Here is a 22,163-nt window from a genome sequence, read left to right on the forward strand (position 1 = left end):
AATAAACATCTACAACGAACAGATGCACATTAAATTGATAAAGATCTCCTTTTAAATTCCCATAATCCACTCGATCAGTAATAATGCTTAGTTATCTTTTGAACCGAGACGTGGAGACTGGTAGGGAATATTAATTTCGTTGCGTTCATTATCGTGACAGCAAACGAAAGAATCAATGACCATAGAGATTGTAATTGATGATTTAAGGTTAAAAGGTTTTTATGATCAGTGGGAAAGAGTTTGTATGGCCTTGCCGTGTTCACGCGTAATTTTAAATTCTAGTTTGAACGGGTTACATCGTTAATATCCTTGAGGCCGAATGTGTAAGCCATGCGAAACTCGTTTAGCTCTGACATCATCATCGGTAAACGTGATTAGAATTAGATTAATAACAGTGCGTTAATAATATTTTTGTTTGATAAAGCACCGGCTGAAAAAATATATTGTTTTGCATTTTCTTTTTCGAAAGTAATAATTTTGTTTTAACGCTTACGGTGTGATAACTTCACCATCTATTGCTTGCATCCGAAGACGAGAGTGGAAGTTTTTTTCAACACATTTTACTTGATAAAGGAGACTGAAATGATTCAGGCTTGAACAGGATCGGTGGCCCTACCTCCCAGATTCTTGTTCGGCGCTACTACAAACTGAGCAAATACGCTGCTGAGGGCCAATATGCGAAAACACAACGACAGTAATAACAAAAATAATTACACTAACAACAACAAAAAAACCTTTGACCTTCTTTCCCATGAGCTAAACAACTACATAAATAGATTTTAAAAATTTATGTTATTATTCTACTTATGAGAAAGATGTAATATTTGTTTGTTAGCACGAGATTGTTCTCTCTTTTATGTTTGGCAATAAACGAAAAAAATTAAATGACAATTTATGAAAAAATTAAATCTAAACTAAACAAAAAATGGCAATTCTGATGTATAAAAAGCTAGCATCAATGCCAAATTTATACTTTGGCACGCATATTTTGAACAAAATGCACATTACACGAAGTTAAAGTTGCAAGAATCAAATGTCATTCAGCTGAGAAAAAAAATCGATTTCAACGAAAATGAAATGTACCGTAGGGCGTTTTAAAAAGGTTCTTTTTCGTATTTCATTTCAGCTTAACAGAGGTGATCCTCCTTTTGTTTTATGTTAATTTTTTTTTAACCTAATCAGCCAAACTTAAAAGCTTCCAAAATAGAGGCCTGTTTTCATTGGCGCCTGCTCTCTGTCATTTATCGATAAAGCAATCTTAGATGAACATATGTTAGCATCGCATTCATTCAAATAGTGTATATTTGTCTTCTGCTGTCAATGTATATATAAATACAAAGAAGCTGTTTTTCTAGAGCATCACGTTCTACAGAACTGATTCAAACATGGCTCAGAATAACAGCATTGAAAATACCCTCAGCCTTCGAGCTAAAATTTGTATCGCTGCTTCTAATGATTTACAAATATTTCGCACAATTGTCTTTTTGGTTATCAATGCTTTGCTGTCCATAATTACATCGCTGGGAAATACGTTGATCTTATATGCCCTTCACAAAGAATCGGCGCTTCATCCGCCCTCGAAGCTTCTGTTTCGATGTTTGGCCTTAACTGATCTGCTTATTGGTTGTATTTCACAGCCTCTGTTTATCCTATATTTGGTGTCACTTTTGACTAAACATCAAGATTGGCGAGGAGATCTTTGCCTTTACTCAGCAACCTTTAATAATATCACCACAAACACTTTGTGCTTGGTGTCATTATTAACTTCAACTGCGATAAGCATAGACAGACTTCTAGCTCTTAACTTAGGTTTACGTTACAGACAGGTCGTAACCTTTAAACGAACTTCACTTGTTCTTTTATTTCTGTGGGTGGTATCCATCGGGTCTGTGTCTTCCTCATATCCGATGTTGGACTACAACAAAGCTGAGATGCTTGTAGGAGCTGCAATGTGTTTTGGCAATCTTGCAATATCTTCTTTTTGCTACGCCAAAATCATTTGGAAAATTCGTCAACATCAGCGACACGTGCAAATAAATGGGGGAATTAATAATCACGGAACTCTTTGTACAGACAGCGTGGCTTTGAATAATTCACGGTACAAGAAAACAGTTTCTAGTGTGCTTTGGATTCAGTTGACACTGACTATTTGCTACTTGCCGCTCATCGTAACTATTGGGTTAATTTCTTACAAAGGGCTAACATCGGCGCTCGACGCCGCGTGGGGAATAGGGATAACTTTAATGTTTCTCAATTCATCTTTAAACCCCTTTCTTTACTGTTGGAAGATTAAGGAAATAAGAGTAGCAGGTAAGAGCATAGTAAGTCGGTTGTTTCCCTTTTAAAAGGAGCTTTAGAGTCAGAGTATTTTTACACTACTTTGATAAACATCTGCAACGAACGGATGCATATGAAAAGAACTTTAAAAAAGTTTTACCTTAAATTCTCATATAATCCACTTGATCAGCAAAAATGCTCAGTTATTGTTGATGTTGTTGTTGTTTTTGTTTTTTTGGAACTTTTATTTTGAACAGAGATGTGGAAACTGGTAAGGAATATTAATTTCGTTGCGTTCATTATCGTGACAGCAAAAGAAAGAATCAACTGTCATTCGATATAAAGGGATAGATAATTTTATTGATAGAGCAAAAGCTTTGCACGTGCGTTTCTTAACCATCCTTTGCCGGCAAAATAACATCGTGAAATCATCAAAATTTGGTGGCCTGAGAAAGGAAACTTCGACGGAAAATCGCGTAATTTTTCATTTGGGACTCAGCGCTACTCTTGTACATTACTTTGAGGCGAATTCATGGTGCCATAAAAAACGATAAACACATCCAGCCATTCGCGAAATTCTCTCTAAAAACATAAATTCATTTTTGAATATAAAGGTCCCTAATTATTTCACTGGCTGTCAATCACTAGAGACGAGTCAGTTGCGTGTTACTACTTGTACTCACATTAGAGGAGAAATGTTTTTCAAAATCTGAAACCTCTTAACGACAAAGTTTTTTATTTGAAACACTAATTACTTTCATAACTTCAAAAATGAATTGCACTTTAACATCTACAAATTCAGCTAAAGTCACTTATAGTTATGATCCAGTTATTAGTAACCAATGCAACATATGTTTAATCAAATACACAGTAGGTCATGTTTTAACACCTCTTACACCAAGAATCCTGGGACCCTAATACATCGAATAATCATAATATTATAGAGCACTGAAATTTACCTTTGTTGCCCAAATACGGCCATGAACTACTGTTAAACATATACCCAGACGGCGGGTTTATTTTTTACGATACTCGAAATCAAATGTAGGAAAAAGCAAAGCCAAAACAAAAGCAAAAACGGGAAAAGAAGCAAACTGAAAAGAACACGGAGGCACGTTTGGTTTTCACTCTCCTTACTTATATGATTAAATTAAAATTAGGAATTGATCAGGAATCCAATATGGCAACCGGAGTTCATAATCATTCGACATAGAATATAATTTCTAATAAAAAGAGAAAAGCAAACAAAAATCAAAGAAAAAATCAAGGTATAGTTGAATAATAAAATCTGAAAAAATTAAAGTTGGAACGACTCAAATTACCTAAACATGATGCTCTTTAATACAGCTCATCTACAATAGTTTTTATTTGACTGTACGCGTGGCATTTAAACCCTTTGTATGATAATGAACAAAACCGCGGCATCTTTTTTTTGGGTACTGAATAAACGGCGGTTGTTGGTTTTTGAGCCCTCGTTTGTTGTTTTTATTGTAGGCGCAAGAATTTGTATTATCATTTTTTTTAGTGTTGGCGTTTCATAATTTCGTGTTAGGTGTTTATTTTCTCGTCTTCATTAGTGTCCTTTGTCAGTTACCAGTTTTGTACTTGTTATATTTATTTGCATATCGTATATATATTGGTTGCGCGTAATTTATTTGGTTAGTTGTCTAGTTTGCGAAAATTATCGTTACATATCTAACTCTGGGTTTCATGTTTTCGTCTTTGGTTTGGTCACATTCGTCTTGTAAGTATCCTTGTTTATTTCGCTTTGTCGTTTTCCAGTACTTTCACTCATACGATGTAAGTTATTTTATGCTAATTCGCGTGTTTGTAATTTTGTCATTTTCAGTTACCGTATTCAACAATGTGTCAAGTTTGTTCTAGTAAAGTTTGAAATACGAGTGATTAGCGTTTGCGGCTATATTTATTACTTGTATAAAGAAAACGAAAAAAAAAGAAAACGACTCCACAGCAATATCCACAAGAAAGCCGAAAGCTAGTGTCTATATGTTTGTTGTTTTGTTTATCTTCTTGTTTGTTTGTTATTTCCTTGGGCTTGTTCACCAAAGTCTGCAGATTTTGCGCTTCACTAAACAAAGACCTCGCTAAGCATACGTAAAATGTAGTATCAAAAACACAAGATGTACGTAATGAGCACTAACAGAAGCATTTAAATCACAGTTGATATCCCGTTAAAGCTGTGTTCTAAGTACGATGTTTCTTTGATCGGGCCGTTACCACCTCTTCTTCCTAACCAGCATTCACAGGCTGAAGTATCTTCTCGTCTTCCCTTGCCTTTTTGGCTTCTTCTGCGCTCACTTGGAACAGACGGAGCGACGCTCCCAGGAGGTTAGTAAACGACTTGCGTTTTGTGTTATGCAATTGCTCGATACTCTTGCCTAAAAATAAAGAAAATTTGTATGTCACTTCCTTAAAAATGCATCTATGATTCAGTGCACACCGTGACACATCAATAATCATTAAACGAATAGAATCTATGTTGCCATGTGTTTGTTCAGTTGTAGATCTCAGATGACGTCGATTGTGGTAAAATGTGTTTGGAACTACTCGAAATATTTGATGGCTTGAAAACCCAATCAAAGAATGGAGAGTTGAAGGCAGGGGGACTAAGTAATGCTAATAATTAATAACTGGCTTCTGACCAGCCTTGTAATCTGCAAGGTCTTACCTTTTAGTCGACTCATTATTCTGTTTTCCCTCTGGGACGCCTCATACTCAACTCGTACGCCTCCTGGTTGTTGAGAGAGATTGGTCACCGCTGTGGCTTGGACTCCTCCGCTACCCATCAGCGATTCTTGTCGCCATGCGTAGTTCCTGGTCCTCTTTTGCCTGTCATCCCAGATTTTATCGATGAAACCGTGATGAAGGAAGAACTCCGGAGCAGATGCAGACTCAATTGAGCACATGGTACCTCCAATCAGACAATGTACTTGGTCGTGGAGGTTAACCCTGAGTTCTCTTTCAAAGTTCACGAAATTATTCTGAAGAATAACTTCTCGCACTGCGGCTGCGTCGGGAGGAATACCCCTAAATTCGCGGTTTAAGCACTTCCGTCCAGTAGGTGACACGGCAGACCAAACACCCTGTCTGAAAGGTCCATCCTGCACACAGCCTCTCCGGCCATTCCCACCAAACCCAGAGTCACCACTGTGCCAAAGTTCCTGCTCGTTTGATGCGTCCCATGGGTTGGAATCAAGACTCCAATCCCAGAAGGCAACAGTAACCTTACAATCGACCCTCCGAAGAAGATTTTCGTATTGGAGTATGAACCAGCGATGCCAAGGAAGAAACTGCTGTGCCTCATGGATTAACTCGAAAAAAAGCCTTTGATGCATATTGATCAGGTTTTCGTAATCTCTTCTAAATCGCTGGTCAGTTGAAGCTCTTTTTATAGCGCTTATATAGCGCCTACGTTCTTCCAATGACATGGCTGTGAATTCTTTCCTTATTCGAATGCAGTTGATGAAACTGCCGAAGTGACACTTACATTTTTCACCACAATTGTTATAAGCGGTACTTCCATGTCTGCAAGCTAATAACCGAACAAAACTGAATGAATATACATGAGCAGATATCTACATCCATAAAATCTTGTCAGAGCCTGTTTTGCGTGGTACTCAAAAACAACATCGAAACCAGAGATAAAAACTAAGGAAAAAAACAGCAACAAAAATGTAGATAAGCGGAAGAAACGAAGAGAGAAAAAGAAAAAGATGTATTTAATGAATATATTTTCAATCTATTGCCTAGAATAAAATGCATACAGTCGAACTATCCACACTGAGAGAGAGGAAACTGACTGAAATATCCGAATGACCAGCCATCAAAAGGTGGTAGGCATGTAGCAAGACATATCATTATGACTAACAAATATTCAACACAGCTCATTTATATCCTTAATGAAAGAAACCAAACATTGAGTTCATGGCAATGTGATAATGATTCTATGGTAGTCTGCAGTGATAGGTTTAAATTCTTATGACAGTTTTGACAGCCTTTTAAAGAGACAACATAGGCTACTTCTCATAAAATGTTCTTTAGAATCACATATCACAGTAACTTTTGCAGGCAGACGAAAAGACGAGAGAGCCAAGCGAAAACCTGATTTTACAACAACATCAGTGCCACGCTAATTTCTGTCTTCATTATGGGGCGCTGCCTAACTTAGCTTAGAAGATAGAAATCGATTTCTTACCGGAACATGTATGTATGTTGCAAGGTCTTGAATGGTCACCGATTCCTTGGCAGGCAGACCCGCCATTGCTCGGAGGCGGATTGGTGCACGTCCGTGATCGGGATTGCTTTCCTCCGCCGCAAGTCTTACTGCAGCTGCTCCATTTACCCCATTCTGACCAACCGCCGTTGACTCCAACTGAAAAGGAGGAAAACGTGGATTATTGAATTTATCAAATAGAATAAATGGGCTCTTAATGGATCTACCCCTCCCTCCCTTAAACCAACATTAACCCTTAGTTGTTATCAGTTGAATGTTGTTGGGTCGGGGGAGGGGTGAGTGCGTGGTTGCTCAGATACGGTTATTTATCTCTTTTCTTGCTGTTAAAAGCAGCCGGCTTCTACTTGGGCAACATCCAGACATGTTTTTCGGATATGAATTGTTGTTCTTCCTCTCCAAACTCCAAATCAGAAAAATGCGTCGAGCCTAACAAAGGGAAACCTTTTCCCTGATTAAGGATTTAAGGTTTCTGTTCCTTCAGCAAAATTTTAGTAATAGGATTAAATCAGGACAAACTAGAACTAAAAACAGGGTAACCACTAAAAACAGGGCCCCACTGCAAACCACCCCGGCATGTTGGGTTCCTTCTTTTAATGTTATTTTGATTATTATTGTCATTATTGTTCTTATTTTTATTATTATCATATAGTCTGACGTTGTTATTGTCGTTTTCATCGTTGTTGCTTTGTTTTGCTTTGTTTTGTTTTGTTTCGTTTGTTCCTTTTTTTCTTTTGTGGATAAAATATTGAAAGTGCAATTACTTTCTAACCTACCTGGACACTTATTGCAACGCATGGGGCAGGCTTTTTGAAACCATGGTTGATAACAATTAGAAAAGTATGCGCAATACCAAAATCTATTCCGACAGCCTAAAGAAAAAATAAAACAGTTAAAATTACAACCTAACTAGAGATTATTCAAATGTTTCAACTCGTTTCCTTAGAGCATTACCAATTCCTTCTATGAGAAAATCAGACATATTTCGTTCAACAAGTAACTTCTCAATGAAAGCAAAACAAAATCGATAAACAAGCGAATTCTTAGCTGTGTTAAGTGACGTGCGACAACTGCACAAGTAATTCTAAGCTGCTAATTTACTCCCGACCAGTCTTTCATTAGCTTGATGCTTTTTTTTATGTTTAAAACTTCTTTTAAGGTCAACCTAAGCACGAATGGCTCCAGGAGGAGCTTTCAAACAGTCCAAAGCACCAACATACGTATTTCGTAGTCTAATACTCGTACCTGTATGTCGTTCATAGGGACCTTTTATTTTTGTTATTTCAAGATAGTGATTAAGAGACCTAGCTGAAAATATAACTTGTCAGAAATCCTGGGGAAATATAGCAGTTTACTTCCCATTAAATGGTTCCACTGTTTCCTGGTCGGATTGGAAATGAAGTGTTGGTTTCTGGGGAGGAAAAAAACCGGATGACCCGGATAGGAAACCTTGGAGAAAGGACGCGGACCAACGACAAACTCAACCCAAATATGACGCCAAGTCTGAGAATTGAGCCCAGGCCACAGGGATGGGAAGTGAATACTCCCATAACGATGGAATGCAAACTTTTAACATGATACTTGTGACACGTTTATGATATAAGACTACTATAAAACGGAAAGTGCTTTTTGACTTCAGGGAACTAAAGCTGTTCAAGTTTGTCTACTGTAGCCAATTGTAAAATATTTTTCTCAGTATGTTGTATGTACCAGTTACCTATAGTAGGCTGAGATCATTGCAAAACCAGGTAACACCAGTATGTTTGTCCTTCAAAAGTGCAACACTCGTTGAGGAATATCTATCGAGATATCGGTCTACAGAACTGCACAGATTTTTGGATATAAGGACTTACCAGTCTGAGTGGACTTTGCAGGGGACAGGAACATCAACAACGTAAACAGCGTATACCACAACAACATCATATTCTTGCTTGAGCTCAAGACTAAAGTAAAGACAAAATAGTTTATGACCAGCAATGTATTTTCGCCTTGAAGGGGGGGGGGGGTGGGGTGGGGGAGTTGTAGAAATTTTGGGGGAACACATGGTTTTTAGGGAGAGTGAGGGGGGGGCAGTCTTAGCCAACAGAGAATAAAGGAAAGATTACAAAAAAATTGACTGCCAATTTATTGCCTATCAGGGAAGGGGTCATAAGAATGGTACATAGCCTGATAGAGGATCAGGTGAGTTTTATTGTGATACGGCCAAAATCCTCCGTTACCCCCCCCCCCCCCCCTTCCACCAGGTGATAAAAAATGACCAATCCCGTTATAATCCTCGAAACAGAAGTAGCGATTCTAAATTCTTTTAACTAATCTACAGGCAAATGTGTGGTAGATACAAGGGAGAATTAACACTTGGATCATGGGAGGTAAATGGTTAACCAAATATAAAATTGATAACCTAGCAGAATCAAAGAACAAGAACATTGGATAACAAGTAATGAAGAAAATTTCTCACGAGCAACACATCTGACTTCAGTTATTTGTGTGTGGATCTTCTTGATCCTTTTCGAGCCAATCATCATCCAGTATCCTTTATGTTGCCATGGTCACTTAAAATTAACCAATCCCGGTATGGGAAAACTGATAAAATGATTCCAATTAAATTCAGTTGTGCCAATCAGTGCTTCGAAACACTTTTTTTAAATAAAAAAAAATTACAGTAAAAACATCGTTTTAAAAAAAGTTTGTAAACAGATTAACATAATAACATGTTATAAGAAAAATTATGAAACAAATTGTTATAAAAAAATTGCAAGAAAAAATTTTATTAAATGAATTGTAAAAAATTGCTGGGGGTGATGGCAATTGTAAATTTGTAACTGAAATGAGACACACAGAAAGTTCATTGATTCCCTTGTAATCAGCTCTGATATCAAGATGCAAAAAAACTAAGATATACACAAAGCGGCTACTGTGCATATATAAACTCGGCTTTGTGCATATATAAAGTCGGCTTTGAACTTCACGTGCAAACTTTCTTTGAAATTATGCAGAAAAGGTTAATCTCGATTTTCTGTCACCAAACTCGCTTTGAGGGTAAAATCATGCACAGCTAAGACCAAGAGTGTTTCTGACAGGCTGTTCCGTTGCAATAGCAGCCTAAAATTTCGAAGAAATTATGACAACTCGTTTGGAATATAAAAGAGAAATGTTTTTACGTTATCTTTAATTAGTAATTAACAAAAAAGGTGGAAGCTACGATCCATAAAAGATTGGTGTCTTGAAATAGCGAAATCATTAAATCTACCGCAAGTCGCCCTAAACTGGAAAATCGGAATGCATTTCACCGATATTTTCTCTGTACCAATAGAGAAAATTGTTTAACTAATGTTTGCTTATTAACCATCAATATGTAGTGAGTATTATTCGGTCGCTGCTATTTTAAGAATTAGGTTGTTTGGAATTAATCGCTAATATGGATTAAAATTTTGACTCCGCAACGCGAGTAAGTACAAAATTTTCTCGTCTGTTACATATATATATATTAAGTTATTTGTTTTTCCATCCAACATGTATTGGGTAGTAAAGTTATCGTATCAACTTGATTGAGCTCCAAAAATAACCACTCTAAATTCCCCTCGAGTTTGCAATCTTAAGAACCGCTGGCAAAAATTTTACTAAAGGGATATATCCCTTATGATTGTCACTGACTGTCAGGATTTCAACGATAGTTGATATAAAAAGGATAGCAATTTCGCTGTTATTCCCACGCCCGGCTTTCGGGAGAAGTTTCCAACCGCGACACGACTTCAAACAATTTAAATATATGTCGGAATGCTAAGGAGATCGAATTGTGTCAAGGATGGGAAGCTTCAATTCCTCTCATACTACTTCGGGAAAATGCAACAAGGAAGATCAAGACTGATATTATTATCGCACTGATACCATTATGTTTCTGATCAAATTCCCTACAACAGGTAAAATCCACATCGAATTGTTTTGATAAAGGGACTTAGGGTTATAATCGAAACCCAATTAACATTAAAACTAAATTAATGAAACTATAATTAATTCACTCACGTTAGCTCTTCACGGTCTCTTTAAGAATGATTAGATCCCCACAAGTAAGATGCTGAAAGGTTCTGACCAGCCGACGCGAGATGTACGTCTTGTCTGATGTGAAGGGAAGAAGCCTTCTAAAATCAATCAAACATACACGACCTCCTTTATAGTTGTTTGTCTGCCTTACTAATTGAACGGATGTAGTTTTTTTTTTTTTAATTTCTTTGTCTCCTCGTAGGGGCACTTGGTATCGCGAATACAGATTTTATTTCAATGCTCTGTGTTTTCCTGAAATGATTGAGGTCTACTAAAGAATTGTTCGCAACCATCTTTTCGTCACCGTCATCACATCCGCTCTTATTAGAAAAATAAAACTTCTCATCACATGTTGTTTGGCCAAGTAAACAAATGACTATGCGGTATGAAATGCAAATGACTTGTGATTAATTACACAGGAGATACATCTACAGAGCCCCTTTAATTTCCCTACTAAACCACATGATTGATACCAGCTGTTCTCGTTCACTCACCGAGAAATGGAAAAGGCACTATTTTGAAAGTGTGAGGAGAAATGTTTTAGTTTTCCTGCCCAAACAATTATGAGAACTACTCAGAAAAAGTATTTATGGACTAAAAGTGCACAATTTCCATTAAAACAGACAAAGGCCGTTCTTCACATATTTCTACCTGCTGGTCAGTTAACCAAATCGGCCCCTGGATCAGTGAAACGTATATCGGGGAAATAATACAATGCCATTAGACTGGATTTTAAATTTTAAAATGTAAACTTGCGACCAAACTACGTTCCGCAGAAATTGCATGCATTCTTTTCGGTTCATCCTCTTTTTCAGTCACTGCGATGAGCATTGTTTTTAAGCTTTTGCTACAAGCGAATTTCCTTAGCCCTGATCGGCAAGTTCTATGAGTGACACTACTCCTATGCAGATTTCTTGATTTATAATTGGGGCTGCGATGCGTATGAAGTATTTCACATTAGACTTGTCTCTCTGAATAACGTGCATGTCTTAGAGCTCTGTTCGTTTTAAGATAAATGTTACGCTTGGAGGCTATGACTTTGTTGGGAGTTTCAGCATTGAATTGGTCCTACACTACATTGGTCCTCAGGTTTTCCAACAAGAAAACTCAATTCAGCCTTCACTCCCTCAACCGTTCCGAATTTACGAATTTGTCATTCTTGTTTTGCTTCGCCTCCAGCAATTTTCTCTTCGCGAACGTTATTTTTACTTTGAATTTTTATTACTTTCAGTTTTGCGTCGGAATTCCTTTTAAACTCTAATGCTGCGTAAGTCAGACTTAGTTTTTAAACGATTCGTGCTTGGGAAACATAATTTGGCTGATGCATCATTCTCGTGATAAGTGTGAAGTATTTTCAGAGTTGAATTCTTATGGCAAAGATGACCGCCTAGAGACAGATCACCATTAGCTGATAAATGGGTTATTGTAAATTATGAGCAGACGTTTCCAACCGTGACATCTTTCGTGATGCAATTAACAGGACAATTTGGTTTTATCAACTAAGTTGATAATGGAAATTGGCCATAGTAAAGAGTCTCTACATAGCGTTAGCCCTTCCTTTAGCTGTTAGCCTTTGTCCTGAAATATCAGCTTTAGAAATTCTTTACGGTGGCCAATTACATCATCAACTCAACTTTGTAAGATCTCACACTTACGTAGCTTCACAATTTCTTTAGAAAATTGCCCCCTTTATTCATTTTAAAATAACAAATTACAAGTTAAGATATATTTGAAGAAACCAGGAGCTTGCTTTGCAGACAGGCGTCGTCACTTTTCATCAGATAGAACTTCTTTTTCACTTAGCTGTACAGGCACATAAATGTTATCTTCGAGTACCTATGGGTGTGGCTTCCTTGGAGACTGAGTGCACGCATGTTCCTAGCTTTTCATAACGGCTAGGTATCTTCTTCTTTTAGCAAACGTCTGCTCAGCGGTCTACAATATTAAGAGTAATGTGATACAGTTGTCAGTGACGTCTTCCACTGCCAGTTCGGGCCATAACCATTTCTGGATATCGGTTTCGAGCTTTGTGATTGGGTGAGATCAAAACCAAAACAAAGCAAATTTGGCCGAGAGGTGCTGAAAACAAGAAGAAGCTGATTTTTTGTTTTTTGTTTTTGTGGCGGCCATGTTGTAATGCGGTAGAAAGCTGAAACAAAATTCGCTAATAAGGACTGGACGTAAGATACCATTAAAAATATTCGTTAATTTCAAACATTCAACATGCATGTCCTCGACATTCTCGCATTCTGGAAGAGTAAAGCGGATTCTTTTTAGCACAAATTCTTTGTAACGCTGTGGTCCTTCCACCAAGAGCGTCACAGGAATAAAAGCTCCTCCGCCAGCCTGTTTGTATCTGGAGAACTTCTGGGTAGAGCTTGGCCTCGATGTTACTGTCCGTTCTCCGTTGATTTCCCTATTTTGGGTAACAAGAAAACCAATTAAATAAGGTTGAACCAAATAACGCGCACTGATAACAATTGGGACGAGTGAGGTGTGAGATCGCGGAATCGGGACAATTTAATTTCTCTCCAGTATAGGTCGAGGAAAGACAATATCTTGCTTCTCTCCGATTTTTAAATAGACATTATCAATTTCAGTCCATCAAGCCTTTACGAAAAAGTAACAATAAAGCAAGAAAACAGTAACTTACCCTTCAATTCCTGGTTATTTTGCCACATCGAAGCAAAGCATGCAGCTGTATGTTTAGAAAGTGCTGAACCGTACCGATCTGCTGCCCTTTGACATCTCCTAAAGTGTATATCTTTCTCTGCGATTTGCTGAAAATCTGGACTTCTCGTAGAGCCTCTGGAATGCGTTCCATTTCTCGTGGAAGAGGATAAGCCAGTGCATGCGAGTCATACGCGTTGTCGTCTTCACTTTGAATAACAAGCGGTGTTCCACGTGGAGCTTTGATCTTGAAATTATGATACCTGGAAAATAAACGCCAATAAATACATGAGTGGGATAAAATAAAATCAAGTAGTCACAATCTATATTAAGACGAATACACATGATCGAATTAAATGCAAGAGAATCATACAAGGTATTTTGCGCGCTATTGATCGATTCGCGGGAGAATCTAGGTCTCAGAACACTACAAATTCGGTCCTACAGCTTTTAGTCAGCAGTAATATGTCCTTTACAATTACCCTTTGATTTGAACACCCTGTATAGAAAGTTTGTTTACGTAATCACTGCAAAATTTGAAAGCACGAGCGGTGTTTCTAAACGAGTTTCACAATTACAGACAAGTCCCTTGTGGTTTTAGACGAAAATTTCACTCTCATCAGTTCGTGTAGTTAAACTCCAACCTTTGTTTCCGGAATGCTGTAATAGAGACACTTCGGCAAGGCTTTCCACCAATGTGATTTCTTTATTTTCATCTTCATGCCGCTCTTATCGCACATTTCCCGGATACGATACCTGAAGATGTGAGAGCTCAGTGAACGAATAACTCTTTGTTTTATGTTTGCCCGAAGGAGAACTTACTTGCTGGATAATCACATTTATGTGTTAGATCCGTGGTTTCCTGAAATTATTTTTTAGTGTGCATTCGCCTTGGCTGAATGAATCTCTCTGATGTCAAGATCGACATTGATTCGAAATTTCATCCAGAGCTCCGATTTAAAAGATTCTTTGTTTGTAGCACTGACTCAGGTCCGTGGCAGATTTGTGCCACAAAGACGACAAAGTGTCTCGAGATACTGAATGTGTTCATCCATGCTGTTGGCTTGATCTGAAATTCACAATGTAGGCTTATGAAGGTCCGATAAATAATTGTCCTTTTACTTTAAATTGGCCGGCCACAACGTATGGTTAAAATTTATGGTTTACACGATACTCCGATGGATCTGAACAAAGGAATCCGTCTGGTAGTTTGCACACTAACAGACCTTCAACATTCGTGCACTCGAGCAAAAACTAGAAAATATCGTAACCATTTCCACATGCGATTCCTTTCGCAAAAGGTTGTTGTGTCATCATCTATAGTCCGACCAATCCTCGAATATGGAAGTGCCGCATGGGATCCCTCCTGAGAGAAGAATTTTCAAAAGCTGGAGGGAGTTCAGAAAAAGACAGCGCTACTGCAAGGGCAATTAAAACCCGTATGCAAGCGTGACAGGAATGCTGCAGAAACTTAACCTGGAAACCCTAGCCACTAGAAGGAAAACCGCCGGACGAACTGACGAATTTTTCAGTGGCAGCCCATCTAAAACAAACCAGTGAAAGAAACACCCGTGGAAACCACCCTTTCAAGTTTGTAATCTTCAGGACAAAGAAATATGTCTGTAAGATTTCTTTCTTCCCACGAACAATCAATGAATGAAACTCCCTTCCTGAGGATGTTGTAAATACAATGTTCGTAGACATTTAGTAAATATTTTTTAATATTTAACGGTACTATTTTTAATTTAGAATCTATAATATTGCGCGATTTTAAGTTCTCCGATTTTTGCTGTTGTTATTATTATTTCAACAGTAGGTATGGTCTCTTACGATTTTTAGCAACCCAATAACTGATAAATAGATAAATAGATAATTTTCCATATCACATACTTTCGTTTATTATTGTTTCTTTCGCAATTATTGGCGTCAATTACACTTTCAGTTAGTCGTTTTCGCATACATTAATTTTTTAGTTTTTCGCGCGTATATAAACTTAGTTTTCTCTGTTCAGGGCCTTTTTCTTTTCAGTAGTCGCGCTAGTCGCAGTTTGCTTTCAACCAGTTCCTTTATTCTTCATTTCGTCCTCGGACAGTTTTTTTCGTCAAGCGCAGTTTTGCAGTAATCGTAACAATGTAAGTACTGTCGTTTCAAGTTGACTCTGTGTATGTCTTTCTTCTCACTTTTACTTAATCAATTGTTGTAATTTTGTATTTATTTATTGTTTTTAAGTTTCAACCCACATCGTTCACCGTCAATAAATCGCCTGTTGTATCAGTAAGTGTGGTGTTGAGAAGTTACGATTGCCGCAGTCACAACGTGCTCTAGATCTCTACAAATCACGAAGCACAAATCAAGCGCGGATTGGGAGACAAAAAGTACGTTGTGTAAGCATTCGAAAATTAGCGCGCAAAACGTCTGATTGCTTTGAAACACAACATTCTTTTCAAAAGAGAGTCAGTTAAGCAAATAGGTTTACTAATTAAAGTAAAGGAAACTCATAAAATTGTCGCCTAAAGTAGGAAATTCCTTATGACAAGGAATTCAGTCATTGTTGATAGAAGTCTCTGGTTATATAGAGGAGACAGAGATAAGCGCCAATAATATTGATAACAGAACGAGAGAAAACCCTCCGCAATTTTGAAATAAGATGATTTCAAAAAAATACATCGCGTATATTGATCAAATAGAAAGGTATATGGTAATTTACGAATAACTCTGAGGCAGAAGTTTCCACCGTGACCGTCACTTGAAGAAACTTCCATTCCAACACTTTGGACCACTAGTTCACCAGCGGTGGTCTTAAGTTATTGTATCATCCCTTTTAAAAACAGCGCAAATGCTTTAAACAAATAAGAAAACATTTAGATAATGATCCTACCAACTAATCGTTTCCCCAAAGAAGGTGGAAGAGGTCATCATGGATGAAACCTTCAGAAATTGCCTCAAAACATCATCCAGCACGCCGTTCACTCGTGGAGATTCATTGAGTGAATCAGCTGGTTTCATATCACAGGGGGTACAGATAAAAAATGGAAAACAAAGCTAATCAGGTTGAAATCAAGACTCCCACCCCCTCCCTCTCAGGCGATAAACAATGAAACGGACCGCTCCCTTAGCACTTTCGAGGTAAAGTGTACAATATTTTTCATGTATAGATATGTAAAAGAGAAGTTAGTTAAGATAAAAGAGAGACAGATAATACCTATAAGCGTTTCTTCGTTTCTTCATTCATCAAAAAAATTCTCGAACGTGATTAATTGTCGCCAGCCCGATTTGAGCTCTAAAAGGTAAGTGTACGCGTCATGATTGTAATTGGACAGTGTAATGGAATAGTTGACATGTCATGCTTGTGTAAGTGGACAGAATGCGTCATGTGAGTTCGCGGTTGTCACGCATTTCGCCGAGTTAGGTGTTGTTTGTTTGTTTTTCTTTTATAGAAATTACAACACCCATGCCACGGAGTTGACAGAACAAAAGGTACGATTTGAGTGGATAGCCATCATTGATCATTCAGTGAGCCTAGAGATGTTTATCTTTTTGGTCTTGATTCTCCAATTTTAGCAAGCGATTGGACAAAATTTCGTGCCACCTGCATTGTTCTTAACAGCTCTCTTTAGCATGTTTACTTGCTAAGGATGGTCTCAAGAGAGACCTTCCTTATCGCTAAGAAACCTCTGCTTGCCAACTTTTCACCCTAACAAACCTCTGCCTGCTAACTTTTCACGCTAAGAAACCTCTGCTTATTAATTTTTCACGCTAAGAAACCTCTGCTTATTAACTTTTCACGCTAAGAAACCTCTGCTTATTAATTTTTCACGCTAAGAAACCTCTGCTTATTAACTTTTCACGCTAAGAAACCTCTGCTTGCTAACTTTTCACGCTAAGAAACCTCTGCTCATTAATTTTTCACGCTAAGAAACCTCTGCTTGCTAACTTTTAACGCCCGGAAACCTTTGCTTATTTGTACGATGCCGTATCAAGATGTGTGCTTTGATACCTACCTTTAAAAGGTTTTCTATTTCTCTGATAAACTGGCTTTTAATTTATCAATATCCTTACTGAAAAACTAAAACCCTAAAACTCCATGGATCAGAACTTCGGTCATTAAGTAGAATTGAAAGGAAACTAAAGACAAAAAGAAATTTTTTAAGGTTTATTTGATAAATTTTACTCCGACTTGGTCTTTTTGTTTGGTAAGTTCCGGTGAAGTTTACATAAATAGAGACGTTCAGCATGGACACAGTAACAGTTTGCTGAAGTTACATAAACCATCCGGATCTTCAGAAGACTTTGAAACATCCATGTAAGTGATTAAGTGACGTTTTCCTTCCTAAGTTCTCTACTTTAATAGGGATCTGAATCTATTTCAAGACTTTAAAATCGCTTTTCCGTTTGTTACGAGGCTGTATTCTTTTTTTCTCAATGATTTTAGTTTATTGGAAAACAAAACTAAGACGATAAAAAAAAAAAACACGGGAATTCCACAGCTTTGATTAAAATACTTAAATCTGCAATATCAACAGATACATACATTGTGAAGTTTGAACGACAAATGATATTTCAAGTTCTTGTATTGTTAGAGTTTGACTTGTCAGTTATTCATCATCGATGTTTTAACTATCAAGTGAGCAGATCACGATTGATTTGAGTTTTTCTTAAATATTAATGAAGAGGGAGGTGCAACTTTTCTAGACCAACTGGGCAAAGATAAAACGCAAGAAAATAAGACCAAGGCAGTTTTGGATCCTACACTAAAGATTGATCGATACTTTATTTACATCGCTCCCTTACTTGCTTTGGAACTTAAACATCAGTTTAAGTTCCTTTTTAAAAAAAATTCCGATTCAGCTGTCGCTGTAAATAAATGAATGACTTCTTTATTAATATCTATATTTAATCGCTCCGTAATTAGAGGATTTCAGAGCATCATCACACAAGTGGTTATAACATTTTCATTTCTGTTGTAGTTTCCCAAGCATGGATTTGAAGTTTCAACTGTGCGTGTTGGTACTTATTTTGGGAATCACAGTGGACGCTTACCGTTTCAGTCCCAGAAGTAAAGGTAAGTTGGCCAGCACTTTTCGGTACTAAGTTAGTCGGCTTCGACAAGCAAATTGAATCGAGAAGTTTATTTAAAATATTCAAGCCATACTTTTAAGCCTTTAAGGCGAAAAAGGCTAACTTATCTGAGTGGATATATACATAATCACATCAATTAAATAGCAATAATTACCAGGCTTAGGGAAATTTCCTGAAGGATACTCACGCTCGGTTTAAAATTTCCTCTCCCAGCAACTAAAGTGACTGAAATGAAGTAGATATCCACTGCTAGACGTAGAGGCATAATCAAGCCTGGGTCTCGGGTTTCTCTTACTCACGAATTTACCAAATCACTTAAGTTGCAGCTGATAAACGAACTGAAAGCTGTGACTGGCCTTACGGATATTGTGTTTACATTCATGATCCATGTCCACCAGACGCACCGATTGAATGTGCTAATGGATGTCGATCTCCCACAAACAAATGTTGCTGCCGGTAAGATGTTCAGCACAATGTTTCTAAATTTTCTTAATATCCTAGCAAAATTTTTCCTATTAAACCGGCCGGTGTTCTTCATATCAAAACTGCCTTTCTATCTGGGTCTTTTTCAATCCTACATCGTTCAGATTTATTTATATCAAGGAAGTTCTTATTAATTCCATTTCCGACCATTCATTTTTTTTCGGCATTGCTAAGTCTCCAAAATAGTAAACACAGCTGTGAACATAGGAGATCTTTATTGCTTGGGAGGGTACTCAGATTGTTAAACTGAACTAATTTCCAGGTTATTAGGTTTTATTGACTGAGTTGATAATGTAAATTGGCCACCGTAAAGAGTTCCTAAAGCTGACGTTTCGAGTTGTAGCTCTTTGTCAGAGCGAAAAAGAGAATTGTGGGTTGTGTGTGTTTTATACGAAGAAAATGGAGCTAATTCCTATTTTTCTCTTTCGAATATATTTATAAAAAAATCCTTCCCCAAAAAAAAAAACTTAATGCATTGTTTTCCATGAGATCACGCTTTTTTCACATAGCCCGTAATAGTTTTTGGTTCTAATTCCTCCGCGCGGTTCAGACAAACATCTCTCCTGTGCCATGTGCTTTTGCGTGTAATGTCATCTGTTGTAACAACTGAAGATGACTTCTAAGCCCTAAACGGCGCAACATAAATGCAATAAGGTCCAAATAGTAGCAAGTTAAACTGCTTATATTTAAGACGTACTTCACTTACAGATGAAACTAACCGCAATACTTTTCTATTCTCTAGTCACCCTTTTTGAGGAAGAATTAGCTGAGGATGGATCATCAAACGCATCGGCTTTCAAAGAGATAAACATCTGTTCGTAACGATTCGTAATGAAACATAACGTGACGTGTAGTTAATAAACGATACAATTGTTAGTTAAAACTAGCTGCAGCCTGATGCAAAATAAAAAAAATAAAAAATAAAAAAAGCATCTCAACCAACTCAATGACTGAATGAATCGAAACAAAAAACAGGGTTTGTAAAACCTTTTTGGGCATTTATGACGTTAGAATGTGTTTTGAACTAATCAATATTTGTTTCTTGCGTTACCTTGAGGGAGAAGGGGGTGGGGGGAGTTTGACAAAAGGCAAGAGTAGTTCCTAAACTCTCCCGTCTCTCTCTGACTTTGGGGGTCGGACGAGGAAAAACCTTTTTAACGAGCTCAGGGACGGGGTGGAAAGTTGAACTGCCATAATAGTGATGTAGAGAGAGGTAGCAACGGCTTATTCAGATATTACTGGAACTAGTAGTTTTACCGTGAAAAAAGTACCGATATATCGAAAAAGGTATCGAGAAAATGGTGAATTTTCAGCGCGCTCCGGGCCATGTCAGAGATCTGATGTCACAATAGAGGCGAAAGAACGGGCTTAAGTGCGAATTTACTCTCGTCGGCATAAAATGTAGACAGCCGTGGTGATGAAAATGAGCGAAGATTTCTCGAAATTCAATGTAGGAGAGAGTAAAATTATTTGCGGGAGAAGGGGCATTTATTTATGTAATGGTGACAAAGGAAAGCAAAAAGCTACAAAATTTTCGTCTAAATGAAAAGGATCAAGCAGGAACCAGTTGCTGACCGTGACAGACGGCTTTCCGCTCTAATAACGGCAAACTTCTACCTGAATTTTTTACCATGGTTCAATATTATGTTGAGAATTTCAACGAGACTCTGAAGTTTTAATTTTAATTTGCTTTGATTTCCAAAGACTCTGAAGTTTTAATTATTTTCAAGATTGTGAGAGGGTAAGATAATCATTCCTGCGAGTCAATCTTGCCCTAAGAAGGATATTGGTGATTGCAGTGAAACCGGCTAGAGTTTCTTCTCCCACATAAAGAGAGATCTCGTCTTAGTCAACTAAGGGTGCGAATTGAGATTGTCAGACAAAACACAACAATTTTTCTCTAACAGCGGCGGTTTCATCATCCTGAATATAATGTTTTACGAAGGATCGGAGGTCCATTTTGAGCGGTCCTCTTTTCGACCGAAATTTTAAATAAGCGCCTGGGTGCTTGATCGAAGAAATACTGTAAGAGCTTAACATCATTTTCTTGGCTCGCTGCAGGTTGTTTGGTGCGTATTGCTACTGGATGTATTATACTCAATAACAACCGTGACAGTTTGATAGTGCTAATGAATAACGAACAAAAATTTGAACTCACGACGTCAGTTAAAACGAGATTTCTCTTAGATTTTTTTATTCATTTATTAGTTTATCTTTTTACCTGTTAGACTCTTTAACAAGTTTTGGGTAGCAAAGGTACCGTTTTACCCAAATTGAACTCCGTAACGAGCAACTCTGAACTCCCCTGGAGCTTGCAGTTCTATGAAATGCAGCGCCCGCGGCAGGACAGGATGCAAATGACTCACACTTTGTTTTACGACCATGATGCAACACGATCAGAGTGCGCACACCGCCTGCGCCCGCGGGAAAAACGAACCGAATCCCGTGTTCTGATTAGCTACCCAACCAGACAAGATAACCGCTCGCCCACTTTGATCGTGCTTAAAAAATTTACGAGGAGCGGCCTCACATAGTCCGTAATTCTTTGACAATGTCAGTGATGAAGACAAAAACAGCGGCAGTCAAAATAAAGTAAACATACACGACTCTCGAGGGTTTATTGTGCTACAAACACAGTTAGCTTTCTTTCCAGGCTCTTGAAATAAACAAATAATTTTTGATTCAAAAAGGAATTCAGCCAATATCCAGCCATCTTGACCTCACGCTTGGTCATTAACGCGTATTTTTTGATTTCAGCTCCACAACGCAGTAGAAAACCATTAGCCCTATTTTGGCAGTTTCGCGCCGAGCACTGGCACAGTTGCACATGATTGCACTACCGTACCTAAAAAAAGCTTAAATAACTTCCCGTAAAAAAATTAATTATGGGCTATTATTGTAACTCTCAGACTCTGCAAATGTTTATCTCCTCAGGGAGTTTGCTCCTCATATAGTTTTACTTCGATATTTTATTGGTGTTGGTTTTTCGTCGAAATTTCTTTTAATTAAACTCCGACGGGCTGCGTAAGTAAGCCTCACTTTCTAAATGGTTCATGCCTGAGAGACATGTATTGGCTGAAGCATCATTTCTTTGATGTGTTGAGGTATTTGCAGAACTGAATTAATGCCCTTTGGCAAAGATGACCTCTTAAGGACAGACCATGATCAGGTGATCAATGGGTGGTATTGGTACATCACGAGCAGGAATTTCCAACTGAGACAATGATCTCTCGTGCTTAAAAATAACAAATGGGATATTTGTTTGAGGAATTATTCCGAGAAGCTTGCTTTTCGGAATATGGCTATGCCTCCTTTTACCAGTAGGACTTTCTTTGTCACATCAGCAGCCGTTGGTAAATAG

At 37.8% G+C, this 22,163-nt stretch overlaps 2 protein-coding genes across 2 annotated transcripts; one reads left to right on the forward strand and one right to left on the reverse strand.

Moving 5' to 3' along the window:
• Positions 1-3,844: 3,844 nt before the first annotated feature.
• LOC131772803 (tyrosinase) lies at positions 3,845-6,645 on the reverse strand. The gene is made up of 3 exons (XM_059088756.2): positions 6,494-6,645; positions 4,967-5,830; positions 3,845-4,676 (listed from the first exon to the last, which is right to left on the reverse strand). Exons 2-3 carry the CDS (start codon positions 5,724-5,726, stop codon positions 4,528-4,530), a joined length of 909 nt encoding a protein of 302 aa, XP_058944739.1. The 5' UTR covers positions 5,727-5,830; positions 6,494-6,645; the 3' UTR covers positions 3,845-4,527.
• A 10,793-nt stretch (positions 6,646-17,438) lies between these two features.
• Positions 17,439-19,710, forward strand: LOC131772886 (small cysteine-rich protein 1). The gene is made up of 4 exons (XM_059088853.1): positions 17,439-17,543; positions 18,208-18,302; positions 18,640-18,775; positions 19,545-19,710. Exons 2-4 carry the CDS (start codon positions 18,218-18,220, stop codon positions 19,555-19,557), a joined length of 234 nt encoding a protein of 77 aa, XP_058944836.1. The 5' UTR covers positions 17,439-17,543; positions 18,208-18,217; the 3' UTR covers positions 19,558-19,710.
• Positions 19,711-22,163: the final 2,453 nt, after the last annotated feature.

Source organism: Pocillopora verrucosa, chromosome 11, assembly GCF_036669915.1.
Source record: "Pocillopora verrucosa isolate sample1 chromosome 11, ASM3666991v2, whole genome shotgun sequence".
NCBI lineage: Eukaryota > Metazoa > Cnidaria > Anthozoa > Scleractinia > Pocilloporidae > Pocillopora > Pocillopora verrucosa.

Excerpts from the sequence above, each read along its gene's own strand:
- LOC131772803 (XM_059088756.2), bottom strand. The coding sequence starts at position 5,726 with ATGTCATTGGAAGAACGTAGGCGCTATATAAGCGCTATAAAAAGAGCT. Across the intron at positions 4,677-4,966 it reads AATAATGAGTCGACTAAAAG|GCAAGAGTATCGAGCAATTG; the intron begins GTAAGACCTTGC and ends CTTTATTTTTAG.
- LOC131772886 (XM_059088853.1), top strand. The coding sequence starts at position 18,218 with ATGGATTTGAAGTTTCAACTGTGCGTGTTGGTACTTATTTTGGGAATC. Across the intron at positions 18,303-18,639 it reads TTTCAGTCCCAGAAGTAAAG|TTGCAGCTGATAAACGAACT; the intron begins GTAAGTTGGCCA and ends AAATCACTTAAG.